This window comes from Oncorhynchus keta, chromosome 9 (genome assembly GCF_023373465.1).
Source record: "Oncorhynchus keta strain PuntledgeMale-10-30-2019 chromosome 9, Oket_V2, whole genome shotgun sequence".
NCBI lineage: Eukaryota > Metazoa > Chordata > Actinopteri > Salmoniformes > Salmonidae > Oncorhynchus > Oncorhynchus keta.
In genome coordinates, this window is record NC_068429.1 from 43963706 (window position 1) to 43984040 (window position 20335).

Genomic DNA, 20335 nt, shown 5'->3' on the forward strand with positions numbered 1-20335 from the left:
TTTTAACGGGGTATGGTGGTATGTGCCAGGGAGGACCGGTTTGTGTCAAGAACCGCAAACGCTGCTGGGTTTTTTCACGCTCAACCGTTTTCCATGTGTATCAAGACTGGTCCAACACCCAAAGAATTCAGCCAACTTGACACAAATGTGGGAAGCATTGGAGTCAACATGGGCCAGCATCCCAGTGGAACGCTTTCGACACCTTGTGGAGCCGTTGTCCCGGCGATTTGAGGCTGTTCGCGTGGCAAAAAGGGGGGTGCAACTCAATATTATGAAGGTGTTCCTAATGTTTATACACTCAGTGTATAGTATTGTGAATGTGCATAGAGTCAGTGCAGATAGTCCGGGTAACCATTAATGAACTATTTATTTATTTGTCTTATGGCTTGGGGTTAGAAGCTGTTTCAGAGCCTGTTGGTCCAACAGCCGGTGTTCTGGACCTGTTTGCTGGACGGTAAGCAGAGTGAAGAGTCTATGGATTGAGTCGCTGGAGTTTTTGGCAATTTTCCAGCCCTTTCTCAACACCGCCTGATATAGAAGTCCTGGATGGCCCAGTGATGTACTAGGCTGTCCGCATCACCCTCTGTAGCGCTTTTCGGTCGAGGGTGGTGCATTTGCCATACCAAGCGATGATGCAGCCAGTCAATATGCTCTTCTTGATGGTGAAGCTTTATAACTGTTTGAGGATACGAGGTCCCATGCGAAATCTTTTCAACCTCCGAGGGGGGAGAGATGCTGTCGTGCTCTCTTCACGACCGTGCGGGTGTATGTAGACCATGTTAAGTCCTTAGGGATGTGGATGCCAAGGAACTTGAAGCTCTCGACCCACTCAACCACAGCCCCAATGATGTGGATGGGGGCGTGCTCTCCCCTCTTTCTCTTGCAGCCCACGATCACCTCCTTTGTCGAACTGACGCTGAGGGAGAGGTTGTTGTCATGGCACCACACAAGAGGGGGGGGGGGGCGTGTTGAGGGTCAGCGTGATGGAGATGTTGTTGCCTACTCTGTTTTGGATGTGGTTTTCATTTTACTACTTGACTTGCGAACCACATAATGATATATTTTTATGCTGGTTGACAAATCAGACTTTGCACACGTTAGGGCAGTTTACCAATATGCCGTTACCTGCCTATATGAATATTGCGTAATTTCTCATTGATTAAATGTGTGTCTGTTTAAATCAGCAGTTCTTTTGTGGTCCGTAGTGGTTTTGACTTTTATAGATGGCCACAAGGTGGCACCTGCAGTATTTGGATGATGGGAATTTCCTCTTTCTGACATTTCACTTGGAATGAAGCGCTTACATGTAGACAAAGGGAACCTCCAAGACACATAATCCCGGATTAATGTTTGAGAGCGTAGGAATGGAATGTATGAATCAATATTTATATATGTGTAAGTGGCTGCTCTATAATATGTTGGTGTCTTTGTGTGCTGGTATGTAGGTTATGTGTTCTGCATGAGTAAGATATAGAGAGGGAGGGAGAAAGTCATTGTATGCCTCAGTTACAGTATATGGTCCGACTGCATCTGTGTGCCTCACTGAGCATCAATACTATATGAGTGGATTCTCCAGCATGTCTGAGAGGGTTTCTTGCTCTTTCTCCTCCTCTCCTCTCCCCTCCCTTCTTTCTCTCTCTCTCCCCTCCCTTCTTTCTCTCTCTCGGTCACTCTCTTCGCTTCTCTCCCTCTCCCCTCCCTTCTTTCGCTCTCTCTCCCCTCCCTTCTTTCTCTCTCTCGGTCACTCTCTTCTCTTTCTCTCCCTCTCCCCTCCCTTCTTTCTCTCTCTCTCCCCTCCCTTCTTTCTCTCTCTCGGTCACTCTCTTCTCTTTCTCTCCCTCTCCCCTCCCTTCTTTCTCTCTCTCTCCCCTCCCTTCTTTCTCTCTCTCGGTCACTCTCTTCTCTTTCTCTCTCTCTCCCCTCCCTTCTTTCTCTCTCTCGGTCACTCTCTTCTCTTTCTCTCCCTCTCCCCTCCCTTCTTTCTCTCTCTCTGTCACTCTCTTCTCTTTCTCTCCCTCTCCCCTCCCTTCTTTCTCTCTCTCTGTCACTCTCTTATCTTTCTCTCCCTCTCCCCTCCCTTCTTTCTCTCTCTCTGTCACTCTCTTCTCTTTCTCTCCCTCTCCCCTCCCTTCTTTCTCTCTCTCTGTCACTCTCTTATCTTTCTCTCCCTCTCCCCTCCCTTCTTTCTCTCCCTCTCCCCTCCCTTCTTTCTCTCTCTCTGTCACTCTCTTCTCTTTCTCTCCCTCTCCCCTCCCTTCTTTCTCTCTCTCTGTCACTCTATTCTCTTTCTCTCCCTCTCCCCTCCCTTCTTTCTCTCTCTCTGTCACTCTCTTCTCTTTCTCTTTTATCCCTTTGCTCCAGAAATGTCCAACACACTCAGCTCAGTGCAACCCAACACTTCTCTAATCCTCAGGGTCCCCTCAGTGAGGGACACAGAGTGACTGTAAAAAGGGAGTAGCGTGTGTGTGTGTGTGTGTGTGTGTGTGTGTGTGTGTGTGTGTGTGTGTGTGTGCGTGCGTGCGTGCGTGTGTGTGTGTGTGTAAAGTGCTGTTTAAGACCCTTTCATTATGAATGAGGAACGGAGGAGAGAGAGGAGAGGGGAGAGGGGAGAGGGGAGAGGGGAGAGGGGAGCATCGAGCCTTTGGTTCTCCATCCTCTGAACCACGTTTCTGCCATTTCTACAGCACTACTACAATCGGTGCCAAAGCCGAGATCCCAGTAAATCACTCAAGATGCTCATTAGGGTTGTTACAGGTGGATTCATTATTCTATTCTGTTATTACACAGTAGCTTAATAGCAGATGTATTACAGAATGCTAGAACATTCTAGATACACTGCAGTTTTTCTTTATCTTCAAGTTAAGTGGCTTATCTTGCATTAGATTATACTATTAGACCAATGAGATTAAAACTTAATTAAGCAAGTGGAGACAGTCAATTCGATAGGGGGTTGCCATTATAGGGCCAAAACATGCTTGGAGCATTGCGTCTAGCGGTCTTATCGCATCCTCTGTCTCTTTAAAAACGATGCAGCCCACGCCTCGAAAAGCGGCTTGTTCCGGCTTTGCCCCTTTACGTCTTTATCCTTGCCCATAACATGAAAATAGTACCACATACGCACAACCATTATAAACAAGGTTTCGAGGTGAAATTGGATTATATATTATTTTGTACTGCTCGTTTTACCACAAAACACTCTCCTGTTGATCAATACGCGCCTGCCCAAGGCACGCAGTTCAAAAACTGGAAGCGGAGTGATACAGTAGAAACACGATCGTTCGAGCCAGTTGTCAAACCGAGGGAGCGTACCTTTGAGCGAACATGTCGCATAGGCTGGGAATGAATACAGAAATTGGAGCAAACAGCAGTAAATTGATGTGCTGAAAGGATATTTTAAATACGGGGTCTATATTATTGGTTTGATTGCTAAGGTTCCATTGCAACTGATGAAGATCTTTTCCGTTTGCTCTCTTGGAGGATAAAAATATGATTATTATAGTACTCCGTTACAGTGCCTAAGGTGAGTGACAGAGAGAGGCGCGACTTTCAGCTCGTTGTCCCAATTATGATTTTTAGAGGTGTTGCATGCTGCCAGACCGTTTGTGGCACCCGATGATAATCGAGTCCATACACAGTTTTAGTAGTTGGCAACTGTTCACATTCCTACTTAATATCTGCAGGCAGATCATTTATTATGGGGTACCATTACTACATTTAGGAGCCATGCACGATTTCATCATGATAGATCTATTTCAATTTTTTTTTTTTTGCATATAGTCCTATATACAGTCAGGAATGGAAACCTACTAAGAACAATTGTCTTCAAAATTGGCATTGTCAAAATGGTCAAAATTGCCATTAGGCCTAGCCTATTATTACATTAGGCTCCTTTGCACAGAGGCATCAGTGTAACAGGTAATGTTAGACAGTTTTACACAAAGAGGCTGTTCAGTGAAGTTGCAAAACAAAATGCACACTCCAAGAATGACTGTGGCACCTACTTCAGTGTACAGTTAGATCTCTCAGGAGTGACATGTGCCAGTGCCACCTGTAGCCTATCTATGCCAGAGTGAATACGCAAAAGGCATTTTGAAATCAAGGTAAATACATCCCGATGTACAGCCTATAATGTTCCCCGGGCCTAATATCACTAGGCCCGACTATTGTAAAGTTACACTTCTAGTTGTGTTTTACAGAGTACTGCAGTTGTCTTATTTTTAAGATGGTCATTTCAAATGGTTAATCGAATGGAATATAATACTCTTATGTTAACCCTGGGATATGGAATATGTTTGAAAGTCCCTCTCCCAATGAAGTTGTGAAACAATGACTGAATAGAAATCCAAACGGATAAACAGCCAGAGGAAATAAACAGTGTTGTTAATTCTTCAACACAGGAAGGAGGAAACAAAGTCAAAATAACATCCAACGCTATTTGTCACTTGCTTTGTAAACAACAGGTTGTAGGCTAACAGTGAAACGCTGACACGCGCGTCCTTTTTCAACAAACGCAGAGTTAAAGATGAGGAAATAAAAAAAAAAAATGGAAAGAGTGACATGAGGAGTAAATACACAGTGAATAACAAAAAACAGCGAAGAGTAAAAATATCCCGGCTATATACAGGGAGCACCCGTACTAAGTCAATGTGCAGCGGTACGAGTAATTGAGGTAGATGTGTACATATAGGCAGGTTGGGATAAAGTGACAAGGCAACAGGATAGATCATAGACGTGCTAGTTGTTGTTTTTTCTACAAACACTTTGTTTTGATTCTATTTCTCTGATGACGGGTTCAGAGCAATGACCAAGCTACGTCACCCAGGGGAATATAGTGTTGAACTCATTAAGGGGGTAGTGATTGAATAGGGATTAGGCTTGTGGCTGTCTTGTTTCATGGCTCAAACAGACGTTAAATGACTGTGACTCATTTTATTGAAGCACACTCTCAGTATTCCGTATTCCATGTTTCGTATTCTGTATTTCATTTGCCCTGCCACAGAGATGTTTTTATGAAATTTCAGCCCTGTCACCGGTTGTAATGTACTGTATTGTACTGTATTCCGAGGGCCTTGTTGGTAGAGTGATGGGGAGACTGGTGTCCTAAGGCCATGTCTGGAACAGCAGGGTTGACTTGTGCAGGACAAGGCCCAGCTGTCCTCTTTGCAAGAGAATAGCCCCCTTCAAAACACAGGCGAGCTCACTCACACACACGAATGCACGCACGCACGCACGCACGCACGCACCACACACACACACACACACACACACACACACACACACACACACACACACACACACACACACACACACACACACACACACACACACACACACACACACACACACACACACACACAAATGTACACACGCACGCACACACACACACACACACTCTCTCTCTCTCTCTCTCTCTCTCTCTCTCTCTCTCTCTCTCTCTATCTCTCTCTTACTTGAACACATACACAAAGGTACTTGTTACATTTTGAATTCTTAGCAGGACAGGAAAATAGTCAAATTCACACACTTATCAATTGAACATCCCTGGTCATCCCTACTGCCTCTGATCTGACGGACTCACTAAACAGAGAACATCCCTGGTCATCCCTACTGCCTCTGATCTGGCGGACTCACTAAACAGAGAACATCCCTGGTCATCCCTACTGCCTCTGATCTGGTGGACTCACTAAACAGAGAACATCCCTGGTCATCCCTACTGCCTCTGATCTGGAGGACTCACTAAACAGAGAACATCCCTGGTCATCCCTACTGCCTCTGATCTGGTGGACTCACTAAACAGAGAACATCCCTGGTCATCCCTACTGCCTCTGATCTGGCGGACTCACTAAACAGAGAACATCCCTGGTCATCCCTACTGCCTCTGATCTGACGGACTCACTAAACAGAGAACATCCCTGGTCATCCCTACTGCCTCTGATCTGGCGGACTCACTAAACAGAGAACATCCCTGGTCATCCCTACTGCCTCTGATCTGACGGACTCACTAAACAGAGAACATCCCTGGTCATCCCTACTGCCTCTGATCTGGCGGACTCACTAAACAGAGAACATCCCTGGTCATCCCTACTGCCTCTGATCTGACGGACTCACTAAACAGAGAACATCCCTGGTCATCCCTACTGCCTCTGATCTGACGGACTCACTAAACAGAGAACATCCCTGGTCATCCCTACTGCCTCTGATCTGGCGGACTCACTAAACAGAGAACATCCCTGGTCATCCCTACTGCCTCTGATCTGACGGACTCACTAAACAGAGAACATCCCTGGTCATCCCTACTGCCTCTGATCTGGCGGACTCACTAAACAGAGAACATCCCTGGTCATCCCTACTGCCTCTGATCTGGCGGACTCACTAAACAGAGAACATCCCTGGTCATCCCTACTGCCTCTGATCTGGCGGACTCACTAAACAGAGAACATCCCTGGTCATCCCTACTGCCTCTGATCTGGCGGACTCACTAAACAGAGAACATCCCTGGTCATCCCTACTGCCTCTGATCTGGCGGACTCACTAAACAGAGAACATCCCTGGTCATCCCTACTGCCTCTGATCTGGCGGACTCACTAAACAGAGAACATCCCCGGTCATCCCTACTGCCTCTGATCTGGCGGACTCACTAAACAGAGAACATCCCCGGTCATCCCTACTGCCTCTGATCTGGCGGACTCACTAAACAGAGAACATCCCTGGTCATCCCTACTGCCTCTGATCTGGCGGACTCACTAAACAGAGAACATCCCTGGTCATCCCTACTGCCTCTGATCTGGCGGACTCACTAAACAGAGAACATCCCTGGTCATCCCTACTGCCTCTGATCTGGCGGACTCACTAAACAGAGAACATCCCTGGTCATCCCTACTGCCTCTGATCTGGCGGACTCACTAAACAGAGAACATCCCTGGTCATCCCTACTGCCTCTGATCTGGCGGACTCACTAAACAGAGAACATCCCTGGTCATCCCTACTGCCTCTGATCTGGCGGACTCACTAAACAGAGAACATCCCTGGTCATCCCTACTGCCTCTGATCTGGCGGACTCACTAAACAGAGAACATCCCTGGTTATCCCTACTGCCTCTGATCTGGCGGACTCACTAAACAGAGAACATCCCTGGTCATCCCTACTGCCTCTGATCTGGCGGACTCACTAAACACATATGCTTTGTTTGTAAATTATTGTAAATTATTTATATATTTTTTAACCAAATATAGACTTACTCAAGTAGTATTTCACTAGGTGACTTATTTTTACTTGAGTCATTTTCTATTAAGGCATCTCTTTACTTTTACTCAAGTATGACAGTTGGGTACTTTTTCCACCACTGTCTAGAACAGTTGTTCCAAACCAGGTGTACCTGGACACCTTTGGGTACCTGGCCTGTCCACAGGGGGTACCTGGCCTGTCCACAGGGGGTACTCCAGAAGACTCAGAACATAGGCTTATTGGTCAAATGCATGAGGGGTTACTTCAGGGGTACTCCGGGCAGAGCAGAATTCAGTTGGTGGTACAGTAACCGGAAAAAGGTTGAGAAGGTCTAGAACACGTTGTTCTAACTCTGGGGTCGGGATGCTGTAATGTTAAGCACCAGTCCGTCAGGATCAACCTTCAGTCTTCGCTGCTCCTAGCATTCCAAGGGTTCAGGTTCTTGGAGGGCGGTAGAAGAGTAGGGGTGGGGACCAACCGGCTGGCTAACATAAGGGCCTGTCCATCAGCATGATGTCCGTTTAGAATAACAGGCAGTCTTTTAGATTATAGAAGACATGCTGTTCTCTTGTGAGGCATGTTGGGTACGTTTCAAGAGCCAACATAGAACTCTACAGGCGGCATGCGAGGACTGACTGGGGCATATGTGTTGGGAGAGCCAAATGTGTGGGGCCAAATGTGTAGAGCCAAATGTGAGGGGCCAAATGTGTAGAGCCAAATGTGTAGAGCCAAATGTGTGGGGCCAAATGTGTAGAGCCAAATGTGTAGAGCCAAATGTGTAGAGCCAAATGTGAGGGACCAAATGTGTAGAGCCAAATGTGTACAGCTAAATGTTACATTGTATCTTTTTGTGGAAGACTTTGTGTGTGTGTGTGGGGGGATTACCGATTATACGAGACTGTGTATCACAAGGAGACGGTTAACATGTTCGGGGCACCACGAAAAACAGGATGTCCTCTATAGTTTACAGTCAGGAACAGGTGGTTTCAACGTGACACTGACTCACTCACTGTGGTTCAAATGATATTTATGGTTTCCCGCCCAGTGACTTCACCGCATCTAACTTAAGCGCGAAAAAACTTCCCCCTGTAGCCTTTACACGTTTTGTTGTCACATGCATTTTCACTTTGGTCCGTGAGCCAGTGGCCGAGCTCAACTGTTGCGTGAAGCTCGTGGCGTTAATATTCAGGATCAGCGCCCTCGCGGAAACATGACACGCAAGATCAGCACGGAGCTGTCCACGCGGCAGAGGCAATGTGGACACATCGCTCCCTTGGACGCTTGGATGGTGCGTAATTTTGCGGGAAAAGTAGTTGAATGCGGGATCATAACTTGCACACTTAAACAAAGTGGTTTTATTTACTTGAACAAGTTACTTGCGTTTTGTTCTGCAGAGTATATCAATGCAAAACTGTCCCAAGTGTTTATCCCATTTAGATGCTTGAAGAGCTTGATATTTTACTAGCCCAGATAGAATTGTAGGCACGCGTGTCATTTATGCAACGTTTCATTTTTGAATTGAACAGTTTCCTCGCAGAACCTGTCCTTCAGGGTCAATATGCATGGCGACTCCCTCTGTCTCTGCACAATGATTGATTGTGAACAGCAGTGCGTTCTTCTGTTGCATAACCTGTGATGTCTTTTTGCAAGACAGCAAGAAGACTATACAGGTTACCCCTGGTAGAGCCAGCTTTAAGCCAGCCTGATGCAACTTCTTCATGCCATGAATGGGGTGAGGGGTGGGTATGGTGGTGCAGTTGGTTCCAACTAGCAGCTGCCTGCCTGCCTGTCTGTCTGTCTGTCTATGCAGCTGTTGCATGCAGGGAAGCTAAGTCGTGGCTCCCTGTGCTGTTGCTGCTTGGATATGGTACAGTTGAATTATTTCCCTCTAATCTGGGACTGATTTAGACCTGGGAAATCAGGTGGGTGGAATGAATGATCAGGTAGAACAGAAGCCAGGGTTAAGATTTGCAGACCCCTGATCTAAAGGCTTGCAGACTTGCTTATTGGCCAGATCACCAGGAGAGATTGACTGCATCGTTGCTGGTCTTTGAAAGAAGTATTGACGTGCTGAAAGTACTTACATCTAAACGACAACAACAACGATCCATACAAACCCTACAAGACACACAATCAGGGGTCTCTGTACTGTCCCCAAGTCGAGAACAGAGGCTTGGTGATGCCCAGTACGGCAAAGAGCACTGACTTTATTCATGGGAATTCTCTTCCACCTCAGGTAACTCAGGCAAGCGATAAAATCAGTTGACCCCCCCCCAAAAGATGAAACAACACCTCAAGGAACAAAGTGGACTGTGAAGACACACACACACACACACACACACACACACACACACACACACACACACACACACACACACACACACACACACACACACACACACACACACACACACACACACACACACACACACACACACACACACACACACACACACACTCTACACTTAGAATCAGAATGATTCATTTCTTTCTTTTTCTTTCTTTTCTCTTCCTTCTTCTTGCGGTCATGTTGTTCTTTGTTCGTGGTGTTATTTGTTGTTCCCTGTGTGGACCCCAGGAAGAATAGCTGCTGCTTCTTCAACGGCTAATGGGGAACCGAATACAAATGAAAATCATCACCTGTGGTGATTATGCTGAACCAACTGGCAGTGTGAGCAGGTTCTCTCTATCTCTGTGTCGCCCTCTGTGACCATCCTGTTGCTGTCTTGAATTTCACTCAAAAGTATTTATAATCCTGTGCTCTGTGACGGCGTGCAGAGAGAGAGAGAGAGAGAGAGAGGGTGTGTAAATCTGACCTTGTACTCAGTCGGTGTATAAATCAGACTGATAGGACAATGCCAGGGCAGGTCACCTCCAGGGTCAGTAGCCAGCCCAAAAAGGCCTCTCCACACTAACCTAGGAGGAGGCATGATGGACTGGCAAGGATGGTATCAGAGAGAGGGTGGGGATGGGCCAACAAAAAGAAAAGGGTTGGGTTAAGGGTGTTTTACCAACTGGGGTTCAAATCTCGGGTCTCCTGTTTTCCCTAAGTGTTAGCCCACTGAGCTAAAAACCTATGCATTTAGACCTGGAAGTTAACGCAGTCTTCAGGTCTCGGGACAAGGTAACTTCTCGTGCGAGCGTGGTTCAGTAAACCACCTCCCTTACTAATGGTAGTGGAGGAGAGGGGTGTTTGTACACCGGCAGGGGGGATAGAAGGGAGGGAAATAGAGGGGGGAGAAAGAAAGCGTGGAGAGATTGCCACCCACCACTCTCCTTTCTCTTCCAAGATTCTGATTGTGAAACGGCTAAGGCTTCTTAAGCCACTGGGTGCCAGGTTTATCGCGCATTTCACCCGAGCAGTTTGCACCTGTGGTTTTTGGAAGGCAATAGAAGACAACAACAACAAAAAACGAAAACATGACAGGCCAGTTCTCCAGACACAGATTAAAAGCCTAGTGCAGGACTACAAATCTTGCTCTATGGAGAATACAAGGAGCGCATGGTCTCTCTGGCGATGACCGGTCTGCTGCTGACCTGCACTCTGACCTACTTTCTTTCTTCTTCTCCACCAGTTGTCATTGAGCTGTCGGAGCGTGGTGGCATGCGATCCCCCTGAGTGAGACACCACCCTCCAGAGGTGACAGCAGGCAGGACAGGCAGCAGGATGCCAGTGCAGGCAGCCCAATGGACAGAGTTCCTCTCCTGCCCCATCTGCTACAATGAGTTTGACAGCAATGGCCACAAGCCCATCAGTCTGGGCTGCTCGCACACCGTGTGTAAGACCTGTCTGCACAAGCTGCACCGCAAGGCCTGCCCCTTCGACCAGACAGCCATCAGCACTGACATCGACCTCCTGCCTGTCAACTGTGCCCTGCTACAGCTGGTGGGAGCTCAGGTGGGTGCAGCACATGTTGTTGTTGCTGCTGTTCTTCTTCTGATGATGATGATGATGATGATGATGATGACGACAATGATGACGATAATGATATTAGTGACGATAACAACAGTGATGACAATGGTCATGATGATTACAATGACAAGGTTGATGACAATGGTGATAATGATGAGGACTTGTTGTTGCGTTTGTGGTATGTTCCCAGGTCCTGGAGTCCCAGCCTGTGACTCTGAGCAGTGCTGTGGAGTTAGAGCACTATGAGGTGTGCCGGGTGTGTGTGGAGGAGCTGGCTCTCTATCTCAAACCCATCAGTGGAGGAAAAGGTACCAGAGCATAGAGCTGTGTTGATAAATGTGTGTGTGTGTGTGTGTGTGTGTGTGTGTGTGTGTGTGTGTGTGTGTGTGTGTGTGTGTGTGTGTGTGTGTGTGTGTGTGTGTGTGTGTGTGTGTGTGTGTGTGTGTGTGTGTGTGTGTGTGTGTGTGTGTGTGTGTGTGTGTGTGTGTGTGTGTGTGTGTGTGGAGGAACACAGCATTTCCTGTTATTCTCAGGGTCTGAGTTTAATGTGGTGGGAACGTTTGTGTCAGAGCATGTCAAAAGCAGCGACACTCAGGCTTCAACCCGGAAACCTATCCACTCTGTAAGGCGATGCGGAACCTGGGCCCCCCACACCAGCACAAAGCCAGATGCCGCACATTATATCAAAAGGAAATGTAATGAGCCGTGTCGAAAGTAGTTTCAGCTACAGTCGTTTCATAGGAATCATTGAATTAGGTGACAAGATTAGATTAGACAAGAAAAAAGTTAATTGGCAAAATGTAAAAAAAAAAGAAGAAAAAAGTTTAACTAATAATATCACTTTATCTTCCGCCACTTTGTCCCTTGGCTCCCCTGCAGGTCAATTCATATTCAGCATAGACTTGATTACGTCTCATTCACAGATATGCCGCGTATTGTAGACTAGATTATCTGTAGCAATTATTGCCTGACGGAGGATGGGAAATCCCTCTCCTAGGACCCATAAAGCGATGTGTGAGACGGGCAGGAACCCTTGAGAGCTTTTAAAAGCCAATTGTCGTGCCGAAGTGGTCTGCTTATTGGGTGTAATTCACCTGGAAAGCTCTCTGCTTGCGAGCTGAGAGGTGCAGTTAAACTGCTCAGAGGCTCTGTCAACTGTTTTTGTGATGATCACAGAAATGGAGAGGTGACTGAGGTCGTCTGTGATAAAGTGTTTTAAGACACTGTTTTCATCACTCTGGCCTGCTATGAGACATTTACTACAGAAATATAGCAACCTACCGTTTCTCCGTCCCCATACAGACTCGTTTTCGACTATAATTAACCTGTCGCTCTGGAAAACAATAACTGAGTGTGGCAGTGAGCTGTCTCTGTGGTAGTATTTAATTAGCCTGGTCCCAGATCTGTTTGGGTTTCTGTATAGCACTTTGTGACATCGGATGATTGATCGATTGGCAAGGCAACACAAACAGATCCAGGACCAGGCTGGTATTTCAGTGTGTGCAGGACCTGTCTTCTGACCTTTGACCTCTCCCCTCTCTCCACCATGCAGGTGTGGTGACACTCAGTCCGAGCGCGCTCAGTCGACCCATGCAGAGGAAGCTGGTGACACTGGTCAACTGCCAGCTGGTGGAAGAGGAGGGGCGGGTACGTGCGGTGCGGGCGGGCCGGTCGCTAGGGGAACGTACCGTCACAGAGCTCATCCTGCAGCACCAGAACCCACAGCAGCTCTCTGCCAATCTGTGGGCCGCCGTCAGGGCACGGGGATGCCAGTTCCTGGGGCCTGGTGGGTGGTGACTGGATAACACACCTGTCAATCATACCAACTGATGATGATAGGATAATACACCTGTCAATCACATGATGAACTGATGTGTTTTGTGAATAAGTTATAGCCGTACTGTTTTCTAGAGGCTGTTGAACCTCATAGAGACTGGCGTGTGATGACTGTAGTGACATTATCGCGATGTATCAGGCATTATGTACTAGTGTGTACTAGCAGATCTCTTGCGTTTCGACCACTACAGTACTACGTCGTGTGTGTGTGTGTATAATGAAAGCTGTCTGTACTGTCCTCCAGCGATGCAGGAGGACGCTCTAAAGCTGGTGTTGCTGGCCCTAGAGGACGGCTCAGCTTTGTCCAGGAAGGTACTGGTGCTGTTTGTGGTCCAGAAACTGGAGGCTAGGTTCCCTCAGGCCTCCAAGACCTCCGTCGGACATGTGGTCCAGCTGCTCTACAGAGCCTCCTGCTTTAAGGTAAGACATATTTTGTGTTGTATTGTATATTATGTTGTACATTGTGGGCAATGTTTGCTCTCACGCGCACGCATGTGCACACACGCACACATAGACACACACACGCACACACACACACACACAGATACACACCCACGCACACACAATATAGGGGTAATAAAAAGGACACTGATTCAGTGGTTTCACCAAAGTGCTCTAAAATGATCCCTTTATCTTACTTACAACACTGCTGTAGATATCAATACACACTATGCTGTACCACCAATCACATTTGAACGACTCTTACGGAAGAGCGACTCTGTCTGCCATTTTCTGCCCCCTTGCACTTATGATGCCCAGCAGTGGAAAAAGCTTCTGAGTGTCACTTACCATGTGCACAGATGGTGTTGCTGAATCTCTCCGGGAGATTTCAAAATCTGATCTTTGGTGTAGATGTCCGTAGCCAATATAGCCAATTAGCTGGGAATGGAATCACATACAACTCAAAATGGTCCTCTACATACTCAATAGATGTCTGAAAACAAGGGATGGAACGAAACAGTCTGCTGGTGATGAGGAAGTGTGTGTGTGTGTGTGTGTGTGTGTGTGTGTGTGTGTGTGTGTGTGTGTGTGTGTGTGTGTGTGTGTGTGTGTGTGTGTGTGTGTGTGTGTGTGTGTGTGTGTGTGTGTGTGTGTGTGTGTGTGTGTGTGCGACAGACAGACACAGACAGTCATGCAGACAGACACAGACAGTCATACAGAAAGACACAGACAGTCACACAGACAGACACAGACAGTCATACAGACAGACACAGACAGTCATACAGAAAGACACAGACAATCACACAGACAGACAGACACAGACAGGCAGACAGGCAGACACAGACAGTCATACAGACACAGACAGTCAGACAGACAGTCACAGACAGTCATACAGACACAGACAGTCAGACAGGCACAGACAGATACAGTCAGTCAGACAGACAGACACAGACAGTCAGAAAGACACAGGCAGACACAGACAGGCAGACAGACAGTCAGGCAGACACAGACAGACACAGAGAGTCAGACAGACAGACATACAGACACAGACAGTCAGACAGACAAGGACAGACAGTCAGACAGACAAGGACAGACAGTCAGACAGACAAGGACAGACAGACAGACAGTCAGATAGGCAGACAGATAGTCAGACAGACAGACACAGATATGCAGACACAGACAGTCAGACAGACACAGACAGTCAAATAGACAGACACAGGTCTGTTTTAGCGGCAAAGGTCCTAAGATAGAGATACACACACATTTATTAACATCCTCACACACTTTTTGATTTCTGGTGTCTTGTGATGATTACTCATAGGGCAGATTCTGAGTGGGGGGAACTCTGTTTCTCACACCTGATCTGAGTTTTGAGTTTCAAGTCTGAGGACACCACGCAAATGTCTCCCAGTCAAATGAGAGGGACGCAATGACATCTAGGCTGGCTGGATGTTTTTCTCTGAGCAATATCACAGTCTCTTAACTGTATGACCTCTCCCTCTCCCCTCCTCTCCTCCATCCCCGTCCCTCCCCGTCCCTCCCCCTCCCAGGTGACCAAGCGTGACGAGGACTCGTCGCTGATGCAGCTAAAGGAGGAGTTCCGTACCTACGAGGCCCTGCGCCGCGAGCACGACGCCCAGATCGTCCACATCGCCATGGAGGCGGGGCTCCGTATCTCACCTGAGCAGTGGTCTTCCCTGCTCTACGGAGACCTCATCCACAAGTCACACATGCAGTCTATCATTGACAAGGTATGCTCCCTACGTCCCCATCACTGCGTCACTTCGCTCATCGTACTAATCGGTCAATCACCGCTACACAGCCCTCCGTTCGCCACTTACGAGATTCCAGATCAGTAGTTGATGAGAGGCACTGGACAGCCTCCTGACTCACGTGCTAACTAATACCTCATTCAGTCAGCGGTTGACAAGGCAACCGTCTCTGTCATCCCAACATTTCACCGCCGTATGCCGCATTGCTATGACATACTGCACTTGCTTTCTCACTGCAAGCTACTCTAAATGGCTGTGCGTGTGCTGTATACATCCCTGTGCATCCCTTTGTCTCTCTCTCTTTCGGGTTGGCGGTCACTCCCCCAGCTCCAGTCCCCAGAGTCCTTTGCAAAGAGTGTCCAGGAGCTGACGATAGTTCTACAGAGAACAGGAGACCCTGCCAACCTGAACAGCCTCAGACCACACCTGGAACTACTGGCCAACATCGACCACAACCCAGGTAGATACAGTGCGATCAAGCCACAACTTTGAGGTCAGGGCCCCTAGGGAACCCAGCAGGTTCCCCCAGGCAGCTGACTTCAGGTTTAGACCGTCACAAATTACAGTACTGGACACAAGAGGTAATATGGTAATACATGATTGATGCGCCGTGCTGTGACTCCCTGGACTTGTTGATGTGCCTGGACACAGGGCTGTGCGACAGGTGTGTGCTGTACGCCTGCTGCCCGTGTGTTTAGTGGGTTTGTTTAGACGCCGCAGACACTATGGCCGCCCAGTATTGTATTCGTTAAACAACTAGGCGAAGGGGTTGACGTCTGACCTGGGTGTTGTGCGTAGACGCGGCGTCTCCGTCGTGGGACGAGCTGGAGGGCGTGGTGCTGGCGGTGAAGGTGATGGTCGACGGCCTGGTGGAGTTCACACAGAACTTCAGTAAGAAGAGCCACGAGACACCACAGGTACGGGAGCTGACAGCGCGCGCACGCGCTCCTCCCTTTCATCTAATGACACCTGTGGAATATGGCAACCAAATACACCCGTTGAACAAAACCACGGTGCATTTGACTAACTCTCTGGTTTAGGGTTGTGAGTGACATGCTGTCTGTTTTTTTGTCTGTCCCTTCCCCATGCAGCCGCAGCCCAACAGCAAGTACAAGACCAGTATGTGTCGAGACCTCCGGCAGCAGGGTGGCTGTCCCCGAGGATCCAACTGCACCTTCGCACACACACAGGACGAGCTAGAGAAGTGAGCGGGAGAACACCGCCACGCTCATTTGCATACGATGAGACATAGACCTCTCTGTTCCTGTCAAGGCTTTCCCTGTGAACAAGCGTTTAAACGAACGACACTCTTTTTTTTCTCTCTCCCTCTCTCTCTCTCTCTCTCCCTCTCTCTCTTTCTCTCTCCCTCTCTCTCTCCCTCTCTCTCTTTCTCTCTGCCTCGTTCTCTCTCCCTCTCTCTCTTTCTCTCTGCCTCTTTCTCTCTCCCTCTCTCTCTCTCTTTCTCTCTGCCTCTTTCACTCTCCCTCTCTCTCCCTCTCTCTCTTTCTCTCTGCCTCTTTCTCTCTCCCTCTCTCTCTTTCTCTCTGCCTCTTTCTCTCTCCCTCTTTCTCTCTCATTCCCTCTCACTCTCTCTTTCTCTCTCCCTCTCTCTCTCCCTCTCTCTCTTTCTCTCTGCCTCTTTCTCTCTCCCTCTTTCTCTCTCCCTCTCTTTCTTCCTCTCACTCTCTCTCTTTTTCGCTCACCCCCCCACTCCAAGATACAGAATGAGAAACAAGAAGATCAGTGGCGTGGGCCGGCCCTTCCCCCTAGCCCAGGGGAGTATGGGTAGTGAGGGGGGCGACTCAGGAGAGGAGGCCTGCGCTGGGGGACTGAAGGGCTCAGACAAGGTGGGATCGGGGTCCTTAATAGAGGGGTCCACACACCCCCATCTCATCCCCAGGGGAGGCAACATGATGGAGGAGATGAAGAGGGAGAGGTCTGTTGTTAACGGATCCAACGGACTCACAGGCTCCAGCCGCTCCTCATCTGGCTCCTTGGAACAGTAAGACACTTTAATACTTTCACTTACTGACTGTGGCTTCATCTACTGACTGTGGTTTCATCTACTGACTGTGGTTTCATCTACTGACTGTGGTTTCATCTACTGACTGTGGCTTCATCTACTGAATGTGGCTTCATCTACTGACTGTGGTTTCACCTACTGACTGTGGCTTCATCTACTGACTGTGGTTTCATCTACTGACTGTGGCTTCATCTACTGACTGTGGCTTCATCTACTGACTGTGGTTTCACCTACTGACTGTGGCTTCATCTACTGACTGTGGCTTCATCTACTGACTGTGGTTTCACCTACTGACTGTGGCTTCATCTACTGACTGTGGTTTCATCTACTGACTGTGGCTTCATCTACTGACTGTGGCTTCATCTACTGACTGTGGTTTCATCTACTGACTGTGGTTTCACCTCTGACTGGTTTCATCTACTGACTGTGGTTTCACCTCTGACTGTGGTTTCATCTACTGACTGTGGTTTCATCTACTGACTGTGGTTTCACCTACTGACTGTGGTTTCACCTACTGACTGTGGTTTCATCTACTGACTGTGGTTTCATCTATTGACTGTGGTTTCATCTACTGACTGTGGTTTCATCTACTGACTGTGGTTTCATCTATTGACTGTGGTTTCATCTACTGACTGTGGTTTCATCTACTGACTGTGGTTTCATCTACTGACTGTGGTTTCACCTACTGACTGTGGTTTCATCTACTGACTGTGGTTTCATCTACTGACTGTGGTTTCACCTACTGACTGTGGTTTCATCTACTGACTGTGGTTTCATCTACTGACTGTGGTTTCATCTACTGACTGTGGTTTCATCTACTGACTGTGGTTTCATCTACTGACTGTGGTTTCATCTACTGACTGTGGTTTCACCTACTGACTGTGGTTTCATCTACTGACTGTGGTTTCACCTACTGACTGTGGTTTCACCTACTGACTGTGGTTTCATCTACTGACTGTGGTTTCATCTATTGACTGTGGTTTCATCTACTGACTGTGGTTTCATCTACTGACTGTGGTTTCATCTACTGACTGTGGTTTCATCTACTGACTGTGGTTTCATCTACTGACTGTGGTTTCATCTACTGACTGTGGTTTCACTACTGACTGTGGTTTCATCTGACTGTGGTTTCACCTACTGACTGTGGTTTCATCTACTGACTGTGGTTTCATCTACTGACTGTGGTTTCATCTACTGACTGTGGTTTCATCTACTGACTGTGGTTTCATCTACTGACTGTGGTTTCATCTACTGACTGTGGTTTCATCTACTGACTGTGGTTTCATCTACTGACTGTGGTTTCACCTACTGACTGTGGTTTCACCTACTGACTGTGGTTTCACCTACTGACTGTGGTTTCATCTACTGACTGTGGTTTCACCTCTGACTGTGGTTTCATCTACTGACTGTGGTTTCATCTACTGACTGTGGTTTCATCTACTGACTGTGGTTTCATCTACTGACTGTGGTTTCATCTACTGACTGTGGTTTCACCTACTGACTGTGGTTTCATCTACTGACTGTGGTTTCACCTCTGATTGTGGTTTCATCTACTGACTGTGGTTTCATCTACTGACTGTGGTTTCACCTCTGATTGTGGTTTCATCTACTGACTGTGGTTTCATCTACTGACTGTGGTTTCATCTACTGACTGTGGTTTCACCTACTGACTGTGGTTTCACCTACTGACTGTGGTTTCACCTCTGATTGTGGTTTCATCTACTGACTGTGGTTTCACCTACTGACTGTGGTTTCATCTACTGACTGTGGTTTCACCTCTGATTGTGGTTTCATCTACTGACTGTGGTTTCACCTACTGACTGTGGTTTCATCTACTGACTGTGGTTTCACCTCTGATTGTGGTTTCATCTACTGACTGTGGTTTCATCTACTGACTGTGGTTTCATCTACTGACTGTGGTTTCACCTACTGACTGTGGTTTCATCTACTGACTGTGGTTTCACCTCTGATTGTGGTTTCATCTACTGACTGTGGCTTCATCTACTGACTGTGGTTTCATCTACTGACTACTACTGACTGTGGTTTCATCTACTGACTGTGGTTTCATCTACTGACTGTGGTTTCACCTCTGATTGTGGTTTCATCTACTGACTGTGGTTTCACCTACTGACTGTGGTTTCACCTCTGATTGTGGTTTCATCTACTGACTGTGGTTTCACCTACTGACTGTGGTTTCACCTACTGACTGTGGTTTCATCTACTGACTGTGGTTTCATCTATTGACTGTGGTTTCATCTACTGACTGTGGTTTCACCTACTGACTGTGGTTTCACCTACTGACTGTGGTTTCATCTACTGACTGTGGTTTCACCTACTGACTGTGGTTTCATCTACTGACTGTGGTTTCACCTACTGACTGTGGTTTCATCTACTGACTGTGGTTTCACCTACTGACTGTGGTTTCATCTACTGACTGTGGTTTCACCTACTGACTGTGGTTTCACCTACTTTCACCTACTGTGTATTGTTATTCATGACGATGACTCATCACTGAACGAGAATGAAACGTTCAAGCTGAAAGTGGAATGTGTCAGCTGGTTTTAATGTGTCATCTGGATTTAGCAAGACCTGTTGTATTTTTAGTCTTGACATTCTCTCTCTCTCTCTCTCTCTCTCTCTCTCTCTCTCTCTCTCTCTCTCTCTCTCTCTCTCTCTCTCTCTCTCTCTCTCTATCAGAAAGACTGTTTCTCCTCCAAAGACGCCTGTCAACCACTCCTCAGCTCCTTCTCCCCATGGTCCGGGGTCTAGGGTAGAGTGTGGCTCTGGTCATCCCAAACAAGGGCACTTCCTAATGAGAGGACCCCCTCACCAGCCTCCTCCCCACCAGCCTCAGTCCTCTGAACTGTACTACCAGGACCCCCGACCTCCCTACGACACACAACCCTACCAGCCAGCCAGTGAGTAGAGCCATGGCACCACATTTCAGAGACAGTGTTTATATCATTTCATTAACAGAGGCCAGAGCAGAGGTAACTCTGTTACTGCTTGGTAATAGTGCCGGATTTAGCTAAACTGCTCATTTGCATTGCCATTCTGTTCACTCTGATCACTCTTTCACTCTATCTAACTTTTTATTATTGCTTTTTAAGGAACGCAACATAGAAG

The 20335-nt window shown here is 47.5% G+C and overlaps 1 protein-coding gene across 4 annotated transcripts in view; it reads left to right on the top strand.

Annotated features, from left to right (window-relative positions):
* Positions 1-3160: 3160 nt before the first annotated feature.
* The window catches only part of rc3h2 (ring finger and CCCH-type domains 2), a 45121-nt gene continuing 27946 nt past the window's right edge, over positions 3161-20335 (top strand). Inside the window, exons 1-11 of one of the 4 annotated variants that reach the window (XM_052525956.1) lie at positions 3161-3520; positions 10800-11122; positions 11328-11445; positions 12690-12923; positions 13218-13393; positions 14965-15165; positions 15514-15646; positions 15985-16103; positions 16278-16390; positions 16910-17188; positions 19907-20127. In XM_052525956.1, coding sequence (XP_052381916.1) covers positions 10892-11122; positions 11328-11445; positions 12690-12923; positions 13218-13393; positions 14965-15165; positions 15514-15646; positions 15985-16103; positions 16278-16390; positions 16910-17188; positions 19907-20127 — 1825 coding nt within the window. In that variant the 5' untranslated portion in view covers positions 3161-3520; positions 10800-10891. Of the gene's footprint in view, positions 3521-8118; positions 8513-9639; positions 9896-10799; positions 11123-11327; positions 11446-12689; positions 12924-13217; positions 13394-14964; positions 15166-15513; positions 15647-15984; positions 16104-16277; positions 16391-16903; positions 17189-19906; positions 20128-20335 lie in introns of those variants that run through there. The other 3 variants (XM_052525953.1, XM_052525954.1, XM_052525955.1) reach the window with 3 other exon arrangements.